Here is a 16,194-nt window from a genome sequence, read left to right as displayed (position 1 = left end):
ATGCACATCTCAATTCGGACCAGGCACATTTCAGGTACTCAAGAGCCTTATGTAGCTAGCGGCTACCATACTGGACAACACAGTTCTAGAGCATATGCTAGTACAGATAATACTGAGATACACACCTATACCCCTAGCTTCTGAATACATATTAAAAACAGTTTATACAGTGCCAACAACAGTAGGCCCTAAATATCTGTTGACTGAATGCATACAAAACCTTGTAAATATTAACTGGCATTACGGATATATGGACAAAGTGCACACATCCGCCCTAAAACCTGATGAAAGATCAAAGAGAAATTTCCAAAAGCTGGTAACAAATCAGCAATAACCTACATCTGTTTAGATCTTTAGATCTAAGATCTAAAGAGAAAATTTAAATTTCTAGCCGTAACCCACATACATCTCTCCGGCTACACAGGGAGCCCCTTCCTCTGTAGAGAGAAACGATGCCAAATGTTGGCAGGGGCGTCGCAGTTTCTGAAGTCACGCAGTACTGCTCTAGGGCCCTTTCGCCTTATGACGACCCCTAAGCAAAGGTGCAGCGAGGGGAAGGGACCTGCACAAGGGCCCACTCCGGCCCAGGTTCGGGTACCAGTGGGTGGGGTGGAGCGACAAGCAAAGCCTGCTGCAAGCCGTCCAAGGGTGACAGCCTGGCACCCAGCACACAGGCAGCGGCGGCCCCGAGAGAGCGGCCCACCCGGGAGATCTCGGCTGGAGGAGAGGTGAGGGCGAGGTCACGTTCCGGTCTACCGGCCCTGGGCACACCGAGAACCTCCCCAAGCAGGGGTGGGCTTCCACTGGGAACAAGGACTCGCCTGTCTGCAGTGACAGAGACGCCCGCGAACACAGAGAATAGCTCACCGAGAAGCACAGGCGAAGCCCGGGAGGCCTCGGCGTCCAGATAGAACTTCCGGTCCCGGGGCGGGACCACGAAAGCTCAGCCAATCCAAGCCCGCAGGCTGGAGAACACTGTCCGGGACCCAGCGCATGCGTGCTAGGGAAGTGGCGCCTGCGCAGAGCGGTCGGCGGCCCGGGGCCACCTCCCATCCCCCCATCCCCCATCCCCCATCCCCCCATCCCCGCCACACCCCCCCACCCCCCGCAGCTCCCAGTATGGGGTCCTGTGGTCTGGGGCCGACGGTCCGCACCGGGCTCTGAATTGAAAGAAGCTAGCCTTTGAGCATCGAAGTGTGTTGAACTACTCTGCAACCTACCCTCTCTGCTTCCAGTCAAGACAGCGCTCAGCTAAATGTTGACAAAACTTTGGACAAAACTGTGAATTACCTATTTACTTAACGCAGTAATTAATTCAACAAGTACCTACTGCACCTTTGGCATGCATCAGCTGATAGGAAAGTAGAAAACATTCATTAAGTAGCCTTGTGCATCCTGCACTTCCCACCTGTACGCATTCTTTACCTGCAAGGGTCCAATAAAGACAAAGTGTTGGTAGAACTAGAGAAAGTGGCAGCCTTCTTTGCTGACCCCATACTGGAGGGTAACTTGGGGGAAGGTTAAAGGAAGCAGGGTTTTGCTCTGGATTGGATGCTGTCAGGAAGCAGGGTGGTTCTATGATTGAGCAACGTAATAAACCTTACCTAGGAGGAGGGAAGACAGGACCAAGACTAAAGCTGTAATTAGTAAAGCAGCAGCAGCGACTCCATTTAAAAAACTGTTGAAACATCGCAAGTTTATCCTGGATGTAACCTCAGAGACTAGTTTCAAAAGGCTATTGCTTCTATCACAAGAACAAAGTGAGACACCTATTAATCTACTTTATTGAACAGCCTGGGCTCTGTAGGGTGTAAGAAAGAAGAAACTTTAAATTTTTTCTCACCATTGCCTTGAAACAAGCTCTGTTGGCTCTCTCCTGCCCCTCGGCTGCTCTAGGGCTGGAGCTTGAGGCTTGAGCAAATCCCACAGCTTTTCTTTTTCCTTCCAGTTTTACTGAGATATAAGTGACATACAGCACTGTATAAGTTTAAGATGCAAAGCATAATGATTTGACTTACATACATCACGAAATGATGACCACAATAAGTTTAGTGAACATCATCTCATATAAATACAAAATAAAAGAATAAAAATGTTTTCCTTGTGATGAAAACTCTCAGGATTTACTCTTAACAACTTTCATATTTAACATACAGCGGTTGTTAATTATCTTTATAATATTGTACATTACATCCCTATTACCTGTTTATAACTGGAAGTTTGTATCTCTTGACTACCTTCATCCAGTTCCCCTTCCCCTGCCTCCCCACAGCTTTTCCAGTCACTTTCAGGTATAAAGAAACAATCTTATTTTTAGGTTGTTAAATCCATTCTAATCTAATATCAGAACTTCTATTACTCAACCAATTCAAAGTGCTGACCCTCGCTCAGCTCAGGTGTGATCTGTAACTCTGTGGCCCAGCAAAGGGGAAGACACGTGGATTAAGTTCTTCACTCTCCTTACTGTACCCTGTCTCTGCTTCCTGCGCTATTTTCTGGTCTCCCCAGGGTGAGGGCAGGAGAAGGAAGGAGTGGTAGAAAGGTCTTATTTGATTAGTATTGTGAATTGAATGGTCCCCCCACCCCCCAAGATAGATACTTCCACTTCCTAACCCTGGAACCTGTGAATGTGACCTTATTCGAAAAAAGGGTCTTTGTAGGTATAACTAAGTTAAAGATCTTAAGATCATCCCGGATTACCTGGGTGGGCCCTAAACCCAATGACAAGTGTCCTTAGAAGAGACAGAAGAGGAGAAGACACAGAGACAGAGGAGAAGCCACGTAAAGATTAAGGTGGACATCGGGGTGATGCAGCCACAAGCCAAGGGACTCCTAGACCCACCAGAAGCTGGAAGAAGCAAGGACGCATTCTCCCCAGAGCTTTTGGGAGGAGCATGGTCCTGCCAACACTTTGAGGTTGAACTTGTGGCTCCAGAACTGTGAGAGAATACATTTCTGTTGTTTTAAGCCACCCAGTTTTTTATGGCAGCCACAGGAAACGAATTCAGTTAATGATGTTGCTACCTGGTATTGGAGCTCTCTGTGTGCTGATATCCAAAGGCTGCCTCTTTTGTTCTTTTTGTGCGCTCACTTTGGGGATATTTTGGAGACCCCACCCCTTGCTGGGGGGCCCCTTCTTACCCATTCTCTGGTTCAGATGATACACTGGTTGACCACCAGCTCCTGCATTTGGTGGCACGTCCCACCCAGCCTTTTTCTGTTGGGTCAGCTCACCCGCAGACAGGCCTCTTGGGCGAGGTCCTTCCAGAACCACCCAGCTACTTGCTTGATGTGCACTTAGCCCTTGGCAAAGTCCCAGCAGCTCTGCCCCCACCAAGCCCTGGAAGCAGAGGCCGCTCCCTCTGCAGTCATACGTAGACTTAAGCAGTCCCAGCTGGCTCAGCTGTTGAGTTTTTTGGGAGAGTCATGCACCATTTCTTGTCCCTTTCAGTTCAATTCGGGAGCACCTGTCAATTTCTCTGAGTGGTTCTCTCAAGTTCCCCTCCACTTGCTGGGAAGGCGGGAGGAAGCTTCTAGAATTCTAAAGGCCATCTTCCAATTTTGCCTTCTCCTGTACATCAGCTGAAAAGGGGTGACAGGCCATGGGTGCCTGACATAGTGTTGGGCTCCCCACTTAGTACTGTGAAGATGGTCTAGCATGTCTCTCTATAAAAGTACCCAGCGGGCACTTAACACTGGGCTCAGATTTGGGTGAAACTCCAAGTCAGGAAAAGTCCCATTTAACATCCTCTTGCACCCAGAGTAATCTTTTTTGTTGTTTTATAAATTTATTTATTTTTGGCTGCGTTGGGTCTTCATTGCTGCGTGTGGGCTTTCTCTAGTTGTGGCGAGCGGGGGCTACTCTTACTCTTCGTTGCAGTGCGCGGGCTTCTCATTGCGGTGGCTTCCCTTGTTGCAGAGCATGGGCTCTAGGCACGCGGGCTTCAGTAGTTGTGGCACACGGGCTTCAGTAGTTGTGGCTCACGGGCTTAGTTGCTCTGCGGCATGTGGGATCTTCCCGGACCAGGGCTCGAACCCATGTCCCCTGCATTGGCAGGCGGATTCTCAACCACTGCACCCCCAGGGAAGCCCCTCAGAGTAATCTTTAGCTCGTTTCCATACCTCTTGTTCTCCTTTCCCACACCATTTGCCCATTTTGCCATTTCTCTAGAATGTAAGTTATTGTACCCTAGATTTATGGCCACAGGTTGGTAGAGAATGAAGGAAGCCTGGCTTCCATCAGTTGGTGGTACATATCATACGATGGAAATTCAGAGGCAGTAAAACAATATTTATACTAGTTTGTCACTGGGGATGCTTCCAAATTCCATGTAATCAGAAAAATGGAGAAAAAGTACAAAAAGAGATGGGATAAAAGGATGCCAACTCAAACACCTCTGCCTGTCTACTCAGTTGCCTCCCGCACTGCGGTTAACAAATCTGAACCGAAGCCCACCCGCTGGGATTTCACTCTGTCCGAGTGGCTTGGTACCAGCAGGAACGCGTCTGCCAGGGATGTGGACTGCTCCGTGAAATGCCTCACCGCATTCTGGTTCTCAGGTTTTTCTTTTAAAAGGAGGTCGTTTTGTAACAGCAGTTCGTCTGAGGAGCAAGATGTGAGCACTGAACTAAAAACCACTGGTCTGTGCTGCTTCTTTTGTCTTTCGTGCGCGCACCCTGTAGCCTCAAGGCTTATTCTCATGGACTCGCCACTGTACACACCATCCACAGCCCCCCTTTCCCACATGACCTGGGCGTGCTGCCAGAAGGGACCATTCATCAGAAACGACAATATAAAGGGGAACCATGCTCATCCCAGGTCTTCTAAGTCTTCAGTGGGAGACACATTTGGCCAGGAGTGTACCATTCTGATTTATGGTGCCCAAGAGAAGCATTTTTTCCATTTCAGCCTCATTTTCCCCCATAACAACCTAACGCATTGTACTTGCCACATGATTTGGCGCATACAATACTGTTTTTGCTACTTATTATTCATTTCAAACCAGACCCAAACACCACCTAGTTTTCTAGCTGCTGAAGAGAATGAAGGCGTCAACTCCTTAGTGATGACAAGAATAAATCACTTAGTTTGGTATGTTGGCTGGGACAATTACATGTGCTCAATACCAGCTTTTATGTGACAGGGTCTACATGGTGGACTTTGGTGGGTTTTGGCCACCTGGCTTTCAGCCCACCTTCAGAACAGGCCATCGGGTGCCCCGCTCCGCCCTAGCCAGGGGGCATCGACATGACCCAAGCGGGGCTGATGGCACACCCCTTCCTGGAATGTGAATTTCAAGCACAGTAATGTGGAGACTAACATAGTAAGAGATTATTCCTGCGATGGTGGCTTCCTGATCAGCAATGGCTTCTAACCCTGCAGCTCATTTCCAAGGCTGGATTTCTGGTCTTTCCATCCACCTGCACACTCCTGTTTCCTTACTGTAATTTCCCTTTGCTGTAGGTTAGTGGAGGTCTGTTTCTGTTCTTGCTACAAGCAAACACTGACTCAGCCCGTCTTAATGTAGCTGTGTGATCTGAGTCATCAGGAGAGAATTCCTGATCTTACACGGTGCTGAAATTACCTTCTTACTCGTTCCTTTGTATGAAGGCATTGGAAGCTGCTTTTACAAAAGAGCAAATATTACTTAGGGAAGGTTACACTGCCAGCTCTTTACTCCTTACACCTGAGTTTTCTTATAAGGGTCGTTTCTCTTTACTTGTCAGAGATCAGCAGAATGGGACTTGAACAAGTAAATGTTGACAGGGGTGAACTGGGAGAGAATGAGAGGTCTGCAAGATTAGATTCTTCAAGAGCTCACGGGCGACTGATTGGAAGGTTCTCGGTACCCAGAAGAAGCATGAGTTCGCAAGACACTGGGGAGAAGAGAAACGGAGCCAGGATGAAGCAGGAGATGCTGGAGACAGCCCTCTTTGCTGCCTGCCCGCTGGCAGCCACACACATGCACGTAAATTGCCAGCAGGGGGCACTGCTGGAACTCTGAGAGAGGGTCTGGAAACCGAATGAGGCAAGAAGAAAGTTTCCCTTTCAGCGGGGGAGCTGTGTGCGTGCAGCTCAAACTCAGGAGGAAAAATATTTTTAAAAGGACAGTAACAGGGATAGGAAAGGGGAGGCAGAAACTTTTATCCCTGTGCAGAAAGAGCAATAGATGTGGGGAAGGTGAACCTGCGTTCCAGGCTCCTGAGCAGCAGGAAAGGAAACCCTCAGGCCTCAGCTCCTGCTGAATGACTCCTCAAGACTCCAGTGCCGTTTGCCTTCAGTCACAACCCGCCTGCTATTAAGAGACGAACTCACTCCAGGTGTCCCAAGTCAACTGGCACCAAGTCACATAGATGAGGTTCATCTTAAAGGGGGGGGGGGTTAATACTTTTACTTTTTAAAGTAAATTTTTTGTTGAAGTCTAACACATATATAGAAAAGTCAGGGCAGAAATCATAAGTGTGCTGCTCAAAGATTTTCGCAGAGTGAACATGTCCCTTTAAAAAGCATCAAGAAACAATGGCCACTCCCCCCAGAAGTCCCCCCACCTTGTGTTCCCTCACAGCACCCTCTCCAAGGGTAAACACAGTCCAAACTTCTCCATCACAGAGTTATGGCCCCTGATCTCAAAACTTTTGTAAGTGAAGACGGGAAAAAAATTATGTAAGTGGAACCATACAGTATGTACTTTCTGGCTTTTTTTTTTTTTTTAATTTTTTGGCCACACTGCGAGGCTTGTGGGATCTGAGTTCCCCAACCAGGGATTGAACCCAGGCCCTCAGCAGTGAGAGCGCGGAGTCCTAACCACGGGACCGCCAGCAAATTCCCTGGCTTCTTTTGATCAATGCCACATTTTAAAAATTCATCTGTGTTGCTGTGAGTAGCATTAGTTTGTTCATTCTCATTTCTTGGTAATATCTCATTGAATAAATATACCAGTTTATTTATCCATTCTGCTCACAAGGGACAGTATGGATATTTGAGTTGTTCCAGTGTGATTATTACAGAAAGTGCCACGATGCATTCTATTGAGTATATACCTAGGACTGGCATTCTGGGTTGGTAACATGTACTGTTTTCGGTCATAAGTGACGCATGACCATAAATCGACACACCATATCTTCTGTATGATTTTTGTACCTGAAGAAGGCACTTCCAAATGTGTTTTGAGCAACACTGTCTGTGCAATACATAATAGGCTCTCAAAGAAATTACTGAGAAGGAAGGGGTAATTAGTTCTTACCTAATTTCATTGAATCCAGCACTCATCATGCTCTAGGAAGTGGCCACAGGGTGGCAGAAACCATAACAAACAAAACCACAACCTAGAAGTGGAAAACAATTTCTATAACATTCCCAAACTGGTTAGAGATATACATAGGACAAGTTTTTGTCAAAAATATGCATACGTGTGCCCAGCAGTGGGATTGCCGGGTCATGTGGTAGTTCTATTTTCAGTTTTTTAAGGAACCTCCATATTGTTCTCCATAGTGGCTGTATCAATTTACATTCCCACCAACAGCGTAGGAGGGTTCCCTTTTCTCCACACCCTCTCCAGCATTTATTGTTTGTAGATTTTTTGATGATGGCCATTCTGACCGGTGTGAGGTGATACCTCATTTGCGACCACCTAGAGGGGTGGGATAGGAAGGGTGGGAGGGAGACACAAGAGGGAGGGGATATGGGGATATATGTATACGTATAGCTGATTCACTTTGTTATAAAGCAGAAACTAACACAACAATGTAAAGCAATTATACTCCAATACAGATGTTAAAAAAATATATGCATATGTAAACTTTTTATCCTAAACCCACTTTGGGGCAGCCCTTCTCAGCTCCAGGCCAGACTCTCACCACCCCTTACTACTGCCTCTAAGTCTATTTATAAACTGTTGTACAGAATTTTTTCACATGTATGCTAAGGATAGAATTTTTATGAAGCAGGACAGGACGTTTAAAGATGTAAGAGTTCCCCAGAGGTCATAAGTAACTACTCCAATCTACAACTCCATTCTCTACAGAAAAAAAAGGACCCTTATTTATACACATTTAGAGGAATCCCAAAATTGTTTGTTGCCTTGCCATTCCCTGGCCAAACAGCATGAAGCTGCATCCACACAGCGCCAGGATGATGCTTTGAATGGACACAGAAAGCAGCTATTTGGCATCTGCAGTCACTGTTTTACTGACCGGAAGAGAAAAAAAAAAAAAGGTCGAATTCATTTACAATGGCCTTTTAAATGTTGACCGGGTCTAAGCCTTCTTGAAGGGCCTCAAGCTTGTTAAAGGAATTTGAAAACAATCTACAGGCAAATGTGGTTAGGGGCATTTCTCTATAAAAGCCAGTTTTTAAAAGGGAAACATGTCTAGCTACTACCCCTGCCCCTCATTCTTGCTTGGGGAGAAACTATTAGTGATTTGGATTGCCAGTCTGATAGCACTGCACCTACCAAAAGAACTGCATTTACTTGAAATGATGCTAAATGGTCATTATCCAATTGGCCCCTGTCAGATTTCTTAAATGTTCTAAAAGGCAAGAATACTTGATTCAAAAACAAATAACCACTATTGGAGGAAAGTTATCAAATTATAACATATTCTAAAACTTTTGGATGCCATTTGCAGCAACATGGATGGACCTAGAGATTATCATACTAAGTGAAGTAAGTCAGACAGAGAAAGATAAATATCATATGATATCACTTACATGTGGAATCTAAAAAGATGATATAAATGAACTTATTCACAAAACAGAAACAGACTGACAGACTTTGAAAACAAACTTATGGTTACCAAAGGAGAAAGGCAGGGGGAGGGGGAGGGATAAATTAGGAGTTTGGGATTAACATATGCACACTACTATATATAAAATAGATAATCAACAAGGACCTACTGTATAGCACAGAGAACTCTACTCAATATTTTGTCATAACCTATATGGGAAAAGAATCTGAAAAAGAATGGATATATGTGTATGTATAACCGAACCACTTTGCTGTACACCTGAAACTAACACAACATTGTAAATCAACTATACACCAATGTAAAATAAAAATTAAATTAAAAAAATAAAAAATAAAATTTTGATAGTTCTCTGCCGCAATGTAGAATGATTTTACTCTATGTTTATTTTGCAGAAACTAATTTACCTGATATCTTATGGTCTGATTGGAACAAGATTTAAATAGCAGTCCTGAAAAAGAAAGCAGTAGTATCAAAGGTGAGAATGTTATCTGCAAAGCTATAAATTTATAAGAAGCCAACCTTGCTACCCAGTCTTTCTCACTGCCATCACCTCATCTCTCTGATCCCTGAAAGGTATTAAGTGTCTGATGTTGGGAGGCCATTCTCCATGGGCCTCTTGTGTTTCCACCTATCGTCTGCACAAAGGCACTGGCAGATTTTGTTCTGTACTATCTTATCAAGGATGTTGGTAGAGCCTGGGAGAATAGAGATAGTATCTTATTTCTCAAGAGCAGATTTGTTTCCTGACAAAGATAAAAATATCATCTCCTTCTGGGGCAATGTTTGGGCAGGTTGGCTATTGGTCCCCTTATAAGATTGGGGCTTTCCTCAACTCAGAGTTCCTCACTGTGACACAAACTCACTGGGTACCTGGCATCCACCTGGACCCGCCTCTGCATTGCCCCACCCCCTCTGAGCCTCGGGGTGGGGGACAAGGGGCAGTGGTGTGACCCTGAGGCCCATGCTACCTGTTGTCCCGTGGGTAATAAAGTCCACCTCTGACCCAGGAGTCTCGTGTTTTCTACTGATATCTAGGAAACTGTGACAGGCCAACTTGTTAGCTTGCAAGTAGGGGAACAGTTCTTGACATCTGTAAACATCTTCAGGTAAAAGTATTCCAGAGTCATCCCACAAGTATTCTGTGCCTAAGAAAAAGAGAAAAGTACCAAAAATATAGGCTACATCAGGCCACATTAGAGATCAGTGCAATTTTAGGGAGGCATCAAGTGCCCGAGCAGCAGGGGTCATTCAGTACCCTTCCTTGCTTAGGACAGAGGCCCAGATGTGGTCTCAAAATCTTTCACTCAGTGCTTTGGGCAGCCGCTGACATTCAGCCTCCTGAGGAGGCAAAAACGGGGCTCATGCCATTGTTATTTCAATGTTAATATACACTCGTGAGGCTGGAGGACGTGGTAGATCCTGGTGAAGGTAATCTAGTCTATACCAGCAGACAGGCAGCACCATTCAGTGGTAAGAAATTTGGGCAGCACTCAGGGCCTGTGGCAGGTTGAAGATCTTGGTTTTGTTGCAGACCCAGTCTACACAGTCTGTCCTTTTGCCTCACAGTGCTTCACAGCCTGGAGACAAGATGGAGAAAAGAAAGCAGTTGGCTTGATCCAGATTGGGGCTCTGCCTGGCGGCTGTGGCAGAAAGACACCAGAGCACGGGCCTTGGGGAGGCAGTGGCAAGGGTGTCTTTGAAGGTATGGTGGGCCTTGGGGTCTAGGTTGTGTTTTATTAGAGAGGAGAGTCAAACCAGGAAGAAACCAAGAGGTGGGGAGAAAATGGAAATGTCAAGGGAATGGGGGTTTCATTTTAAAAAGGTCAAAGGATAAGCATGGGGAGATTAAGAAGAGAAAGCCAGATCAATCAGGAGAGTTTGATATTGGAGTTCAAGAGCTCAGAGGTGACGATCAAGTTCAAGGGGTGGCCACAGGGCAGAGACTGAGGAGGAGAAGATGGTTACTGGAATAGAGGAGGTCAAAGAACTGTGAGGGCAGGTTCTGAATGGGTCATGTGGCTAGATGTCACCACGATGGTTGATAACTATGGCTAGAAGGACGGAGGGCCAAAGAGCTATTTAACTGCGCCTTCAAGGAACAGTGGCCTTTACGTGCAAGTAGAGAAAGAAGAGGCTGTGGACAAGAGTTGGAGCAACGAGGATGCCGTCCTCAACTCCAGCCCCTGAAAAGAGTGCAGTGGGGGAGGAGGAGCAGCTTCATGTGACCTGGCCACAGGCGGAGCGGCGGCCCTGGGAGAGCTCAGTTCCGCTAAGGGGGAGAGACGGAGTCTGTCTACCAGACAACGGAGTACGTGTGATGGGGGAGGGGGCAGAAATGGTGGGCGTGAGTGTCCAGAGGAGGGAGCCCATAACAGTGAGGGGATGAGAGCGTGGGAGAGGATGGATGACAAGGGGCAGCTGCACACTGGGTGATGCCAGGGTCAACATCTATGGGAGTCATGGCTCAATTATCCAACCTTAGTTTCCCCAAACGAACCCAAGTATGATTCCATGCTACTGCAGGCTGGAGGTCCATGATGCTATAGGCCATTGACTGCAACTCAAAATAACATGTTGGTATTTAAGGTCCAAGAAGTTAGTCCCAAACACTGTGGTCTTATGGTAGAAATGGCAGGGGAGCCCACCAGTGGTCAGGGAAGAATGGTCACCTGACTTTGGTTGTGTTTCGTTTGAAATCCTAGATAGGCCAAGAGAGGTTTATTTTTGTCTTACTTAATGTCAAGCAGCGACCAGTATGGGATGGGGTAGACATGCCACCATGTCATCAGGGACCCAGGCTTCCTCCAGCTATGTACTCCTCCATAGGCTGTGGCCCTTGCCCTCATGGTCACAAGGCAGCTCCCAGAGCTCCTGCCTTCACAACCACATTGCAGGCAGGAAGAAGGAGGAAGGGAAATGGCAAAAGGGGCTGCTAACCGAGAGCCTTCTTTAATGATCCTTCCTGGAAGCCCCACCAATGACTTCAGTGGGCTCCCCCATCTGAAAGAGAGGTTGGGAAGTACAGCCTTTTAGCTGAGCACATTGCATTCCCCCCATATATATGGTTATACTAGTAAGGAAAAAGGTGAGAATGGATATTGGGTAGGCAACTAGAAGTCTCTGCTACAGATATTACAGAAACATGAAATATTATTATTCAATTTAACTCATCTTTGTGTATTGATTTTCTCCCCCATACGTAACATAATTGCAGGCCTCCCTATTTCGTTTCTGGTTCAATATCTCTTCCTGTAACCTGGATTACTGGGGCACTGTCCTTCACTGCAAGGTCTCCCCTCTATTTTCCTTTAATCTAAGCCAAACTATGCTCTCAAATCTCCTTGGTCACTGAAGAGATGGGGGCTGGGGTTGGGGGGTCCTTCTTCAAGTTCTAGCACAGTGTCAGAAGCCACCTGTGTCAGTTAGCTTTTGCTGTATAACAAACCACCCCAAATTTTCACATCTTAACACAACTATTTTATTACCTCTTGCAACTCTGTGGGCTGATTTGACTGAGCCAGGCACTTCTCCATCTGGTCTCCCTGGAAACACTGTTTTGGGGGTTTCTATAACTAGCAGTTATCCTAACACATACAGCTACAGTCCTGTATAGACTCTATGGCCAAAGAACTTCACACTAAGGGAGAACAATGTATTTTTTCCCACCATCTTAAGAGGTTGTATGTGTTGGTTGTATTAAAGAGAACATTGTTGAAGAAGGATTACTTTAAAAAAAAAGACAAAGAAGAAGGATTACTAAGAGTTTCAGTATAAAAAAACTCTAAGAGTAAGGCGACAAATTCTAAAGATTAGTAAGTGGACACCTTCTTGCTTTCCTTCCTTTTACAGCTCAATGCCTTCGTTGCTTTCGGGCTAACAAGCAAATATCTGGGGAATCTTCTGTTTCGGAGCTCTCTTGAACCTCTTTCTGACCTAGAATCTTAAAACAGAATACACTTTCATCCTCAGGGAATACACTCAGGATTCACTACCACACAAAGCAGTTCTTGAATTCAGAAGAAAAGAGAAACAGGAAAGGAGGCATTAGTCTTTTTTGGAACCTGGCTACTAGCATAATTTGGTTTTAGGTATTTCTCTGAGGCCTTGAATTCAACAACTTATGCTAATTGGCATTGCAGTTATGAGGCCTAATAAAGCAGTCATGTGTTCCCATAATGGCAACTAATTTTAAGAATTTTTAAGAATGTAAGTAAAATAAATAAATAAATAAATAAATATATATATATATATATATATATATATAAGTATTTCCATAGAGAAAAGAATGAAAAACACATTTTCTAGCAAAGCAAATAACCATACACATAATTAAACACAGAATCAACAACACATTTTCTTACTTAGAAACTATGACACAAGGTTATTATTTAGATATTATTATTACAAAGAATTTAAATATACAAATTTGGTTGTAAAAGATCAGGCTAAGCCACTTAGGTAAAAGTCTATCTGTGATGTTATAGTTTCCAAGAAGCGCCATAAAAGTCAAACAGTTAAACATTTCTCTGTGCTTTTTTTTTGTTTGTAATTCTCAAAATGTTATATTAAGTGGTTCATCAAATCGTGTAGACACATGAAATGTACTGGGGTGGGGGGAGGAGGGCTGAACTGACACATCCACATTTTATAGACTCAGAAATGAATGAGAAGACACAGTGGTACTATATTTAAAGCAAATATTGGCATATCTTGTACAAGAAAGGCATCTTACAATAATGATTCTGTTGATACATCACAATTTTTCAGTTTGTATTTCTAAAATGGGGGGAGGATCTATGATATAATGTCAAAAAAGAGAGAACTGACGTAAAAAGCCAAATATAAAGATACAAAAGACAACAGTAACACTCAACCATCCACAGATAAAAGGCCATCTGGACATAAGCCTGAAACCAGCAAGACGCCATCCACCGCAATTTCTCCGGTTTTGCCCTTGCCACGTTCTGCTTCAAAAATGATCTAATAATGGAGAGGGAACAAAAAATTACTTCAAAATATTTAAAGCAATGATAAAGTCCCACTATTTAATAGCTATTAAACTGGACTAAATTCATATGTCCCTACTGCATAGAAACAGGCTTTGACACTGAATATATAATAATATATTTTCCAGATGCCAGGTATCTACACTGAGTGAATTACATTCAGAGAAAACAGGGTCACTGCAACACCTAAAAGAAGCTGGAAAGCCCTGGAAAGCTGAGAAGAGTAAGGTTTAAGAGGAAATTCTGGAATTCCCATTTAAAGAAAAAAAAAAAAAAAAAAGCAAAAGTAAAAGAATAATATGATTTTCTTCTCGAAAACCAGGCTAGAAGGAATCGAATACTCCCCGTGAACATAACATAATCACAGAGCAGTGTTCAGGGCAGCGGAGATGAAGCAACTTTAGGCTTGCGTGATGACCAGTGCGTCCAGCTTTCCCTGGCTCTCCAAAGAGAAAAGTGGAAGCCTCAGAAGGACAAATGGGGGCAAAGACAGACTGAATGCCCACTGCCCGGGCTACTCTCTGTTTTCTTACGCTCCCTGGATTCATTTTTCTTGAGAATGGCTGGAGACAAGCTATCACTGAGAAGCAAGTGATAGCACAACTGGATACAGAAGTCTCTTCCTCCCCTAGTCTCTTCTCAGGCAGGAACTGCTTTCAGAAAGATGTTCCTTTGGGATAAGTTTTAAAAGTAGTGAGCCGAAAAGCAGACCCCTCACAGCAGCTGCAATGGGTGGGATAATGAGGGGAGGCATGTCTAGATCTTGGGATGTGGTTGCTTTCCCATCACTAAAATCCCTGACTGATACTCCCAGATAACTAAAAAATAAATATCAGGATAACAAATTGACATCCTAATTTGTGTCTGTTTTTCCACTGCATTTTTGCCAAGTCTGGAACAACAAAAAAAATTCAGGCAGGTTTCTTATGTTCTCTTTTGTCAAGGAGATTTGGGATATAAAAATCAAAAGCAGACTTTTCTACAAGACATCCCCTTGCTGATATTTGCCCCCCGCAGGCTTAACCTCCTTGAGAAGGCTAAGCCAGTAGAAGGTGGAGTGAGGTGCCTGTGAGGGGTAGAAGCAGAAGGAATGAGGGGGAAAGTGAGATTCTCCAGGACTAGGAGCCACACCACTGTGTCTTCGTGGCCGAGCCCTGGGTGGGAAACGGTTGCCCGAACTTGCTATGGAGGATGGATTCCCAGGAGCAAGACTCCAGTAAAGTTTTCTGGGTCCAGTCTGGCATGGAAATTGAAGAGATGAGTCACTTGCAGAACCACGTGGGTGCACAAAATGTGGGTCTCCAGGGCCCTCACGATGAAGGGAAGATGTGCTGCCCATCTTTTAATGTCTGTGCCACTTTTAGCCTTTCAGATGCTCAGGCCACCCTGGGCAGGGTGGCCCTCACTCAACCCTGTGTGAGCAAATAACGGAGACTGAATCCCACGCAGCGCCATCCCCCCACCACACAGCCTAGTGGGATGGGGCTTTGGGTTCAGATGTAATTTGATTTAGAGAAAGCAACGCGACTTACCTTGTATGCCTGAATTTATGGAGTAAGACTCACATCTGCTACAAATATCCACAGCCAATATGACACTGATAAACTGAAATGCACGCTTTAGTCTGGACTGTTTGGCTTCCCCACCCTCCACTGCGCCCCATCAAGGTTTGCCCTAGCACTGAAAAAGTTCAGGGCACAGGTGCCTGCCTCAGGCCCCTGCTGGGCCTGCGTACCCTTCTAACAGGCCAGGCTCTTTGGGGGCATGTTTTCAAAAATGTGCATTTAAATAAAATCACTGTTTTGATAGCATACACCCCCAGCAAGCCATTGAGTTATGTAAAATATTTCTCAGTATATAAATTCAGTAAACATGGAGGTAATTACGAACGCTGGGCAGAGGCATGCTTCAATTCTCCAACAGGGATCTCAACCCTCTACAGCACGACTCAACGTTACGATCCCCAAACTACGCTACAAACACAACAACGTAAATATGTGGATTGGATGTGTATTGACTCAAATTTTTTGCAGTGATAATAAACTAGAATTAAGGCATTCGTCGGTGCTAAACCAGCCCTGGAACTGGGAAAGAACGGTTAAGAAGTTCATTAACTTGGCCCAACATATACTTTTATACATAGTCATGTCTCAGGATGTATTTTATTTAATTTATTTATTTTTCATTATTTATTTATTTACTTATTTATTTATTTATTGCTGCATTGGGTCTTCGTTGCTGCATGCGGGCTTTTCTCTAGTTGTGGGGAGCAGGGGCTGCTTTTGGTTGCGGTGCGCGGGCTTCTCATTGCGGTGGCTTCTCCTGTTGTGGAGCACGGGCTCTAGGCACGCGGGCTTCAGTAGTCGTGCCTCGCGGGCTCTAGAGCGCAGGCTCAGTAGTTGTGGCGCACGGGCTTAGTTGCTCCGCAGCATGTGGGATC

General features: G+C 45.0%; 1 protein-coding gene and 1 pseudogene across 3 annotated transcripts in view; both read right to left on the bottom strand.

The window, feature by feature from the left end:
* The window catches only part of LOC309620924 (aldo-keto reductase family 1 member B10-like), a 164,575-nt pseudogene that overhangs the window by 15,361 nt on the left and 133,020 nt on the right, over positions 1-16,194 (bottom strand). The window lies entirely within an intron of this gene.
* Positions 13,293-16,194, bottom strand: part of EGFL6 (EGF like domain multiple 6) — a 63,608-nt gene continuing 60,706 nt past the window's right edge. For both annotated transcript variants that reach the window (XM_082375702.1, XM_082375703.1), the window contains one exon: positions 13,293-13,728. In XM_082375702.1, coding sequence (XP_082231828.1) covers positions 13,618-13,728 — 111 coding nt within the window. In that variant the 3' untranslated portion in view covers positions 13,293-13,617. The remainder of the gene's footprint in view (positions 13,729-16,194) is intronic.

Source organism: Balaenoptera borealis (genome assembly GCF_965194805.1).
Source record: "Balaenoptera borealis genome assembly, chromosome: X".
In the NCBI taxonomy this organism is placed as follows: Eukaryota; Metazoa; Chordata; class Mammalia; order Artiodactyla; family Balaenopteridae; genus Balaenoptera; species Balaenoptera borealis.
This window is presented reverse-complemented; position numbering and strand designations above follow the sequence as displayed.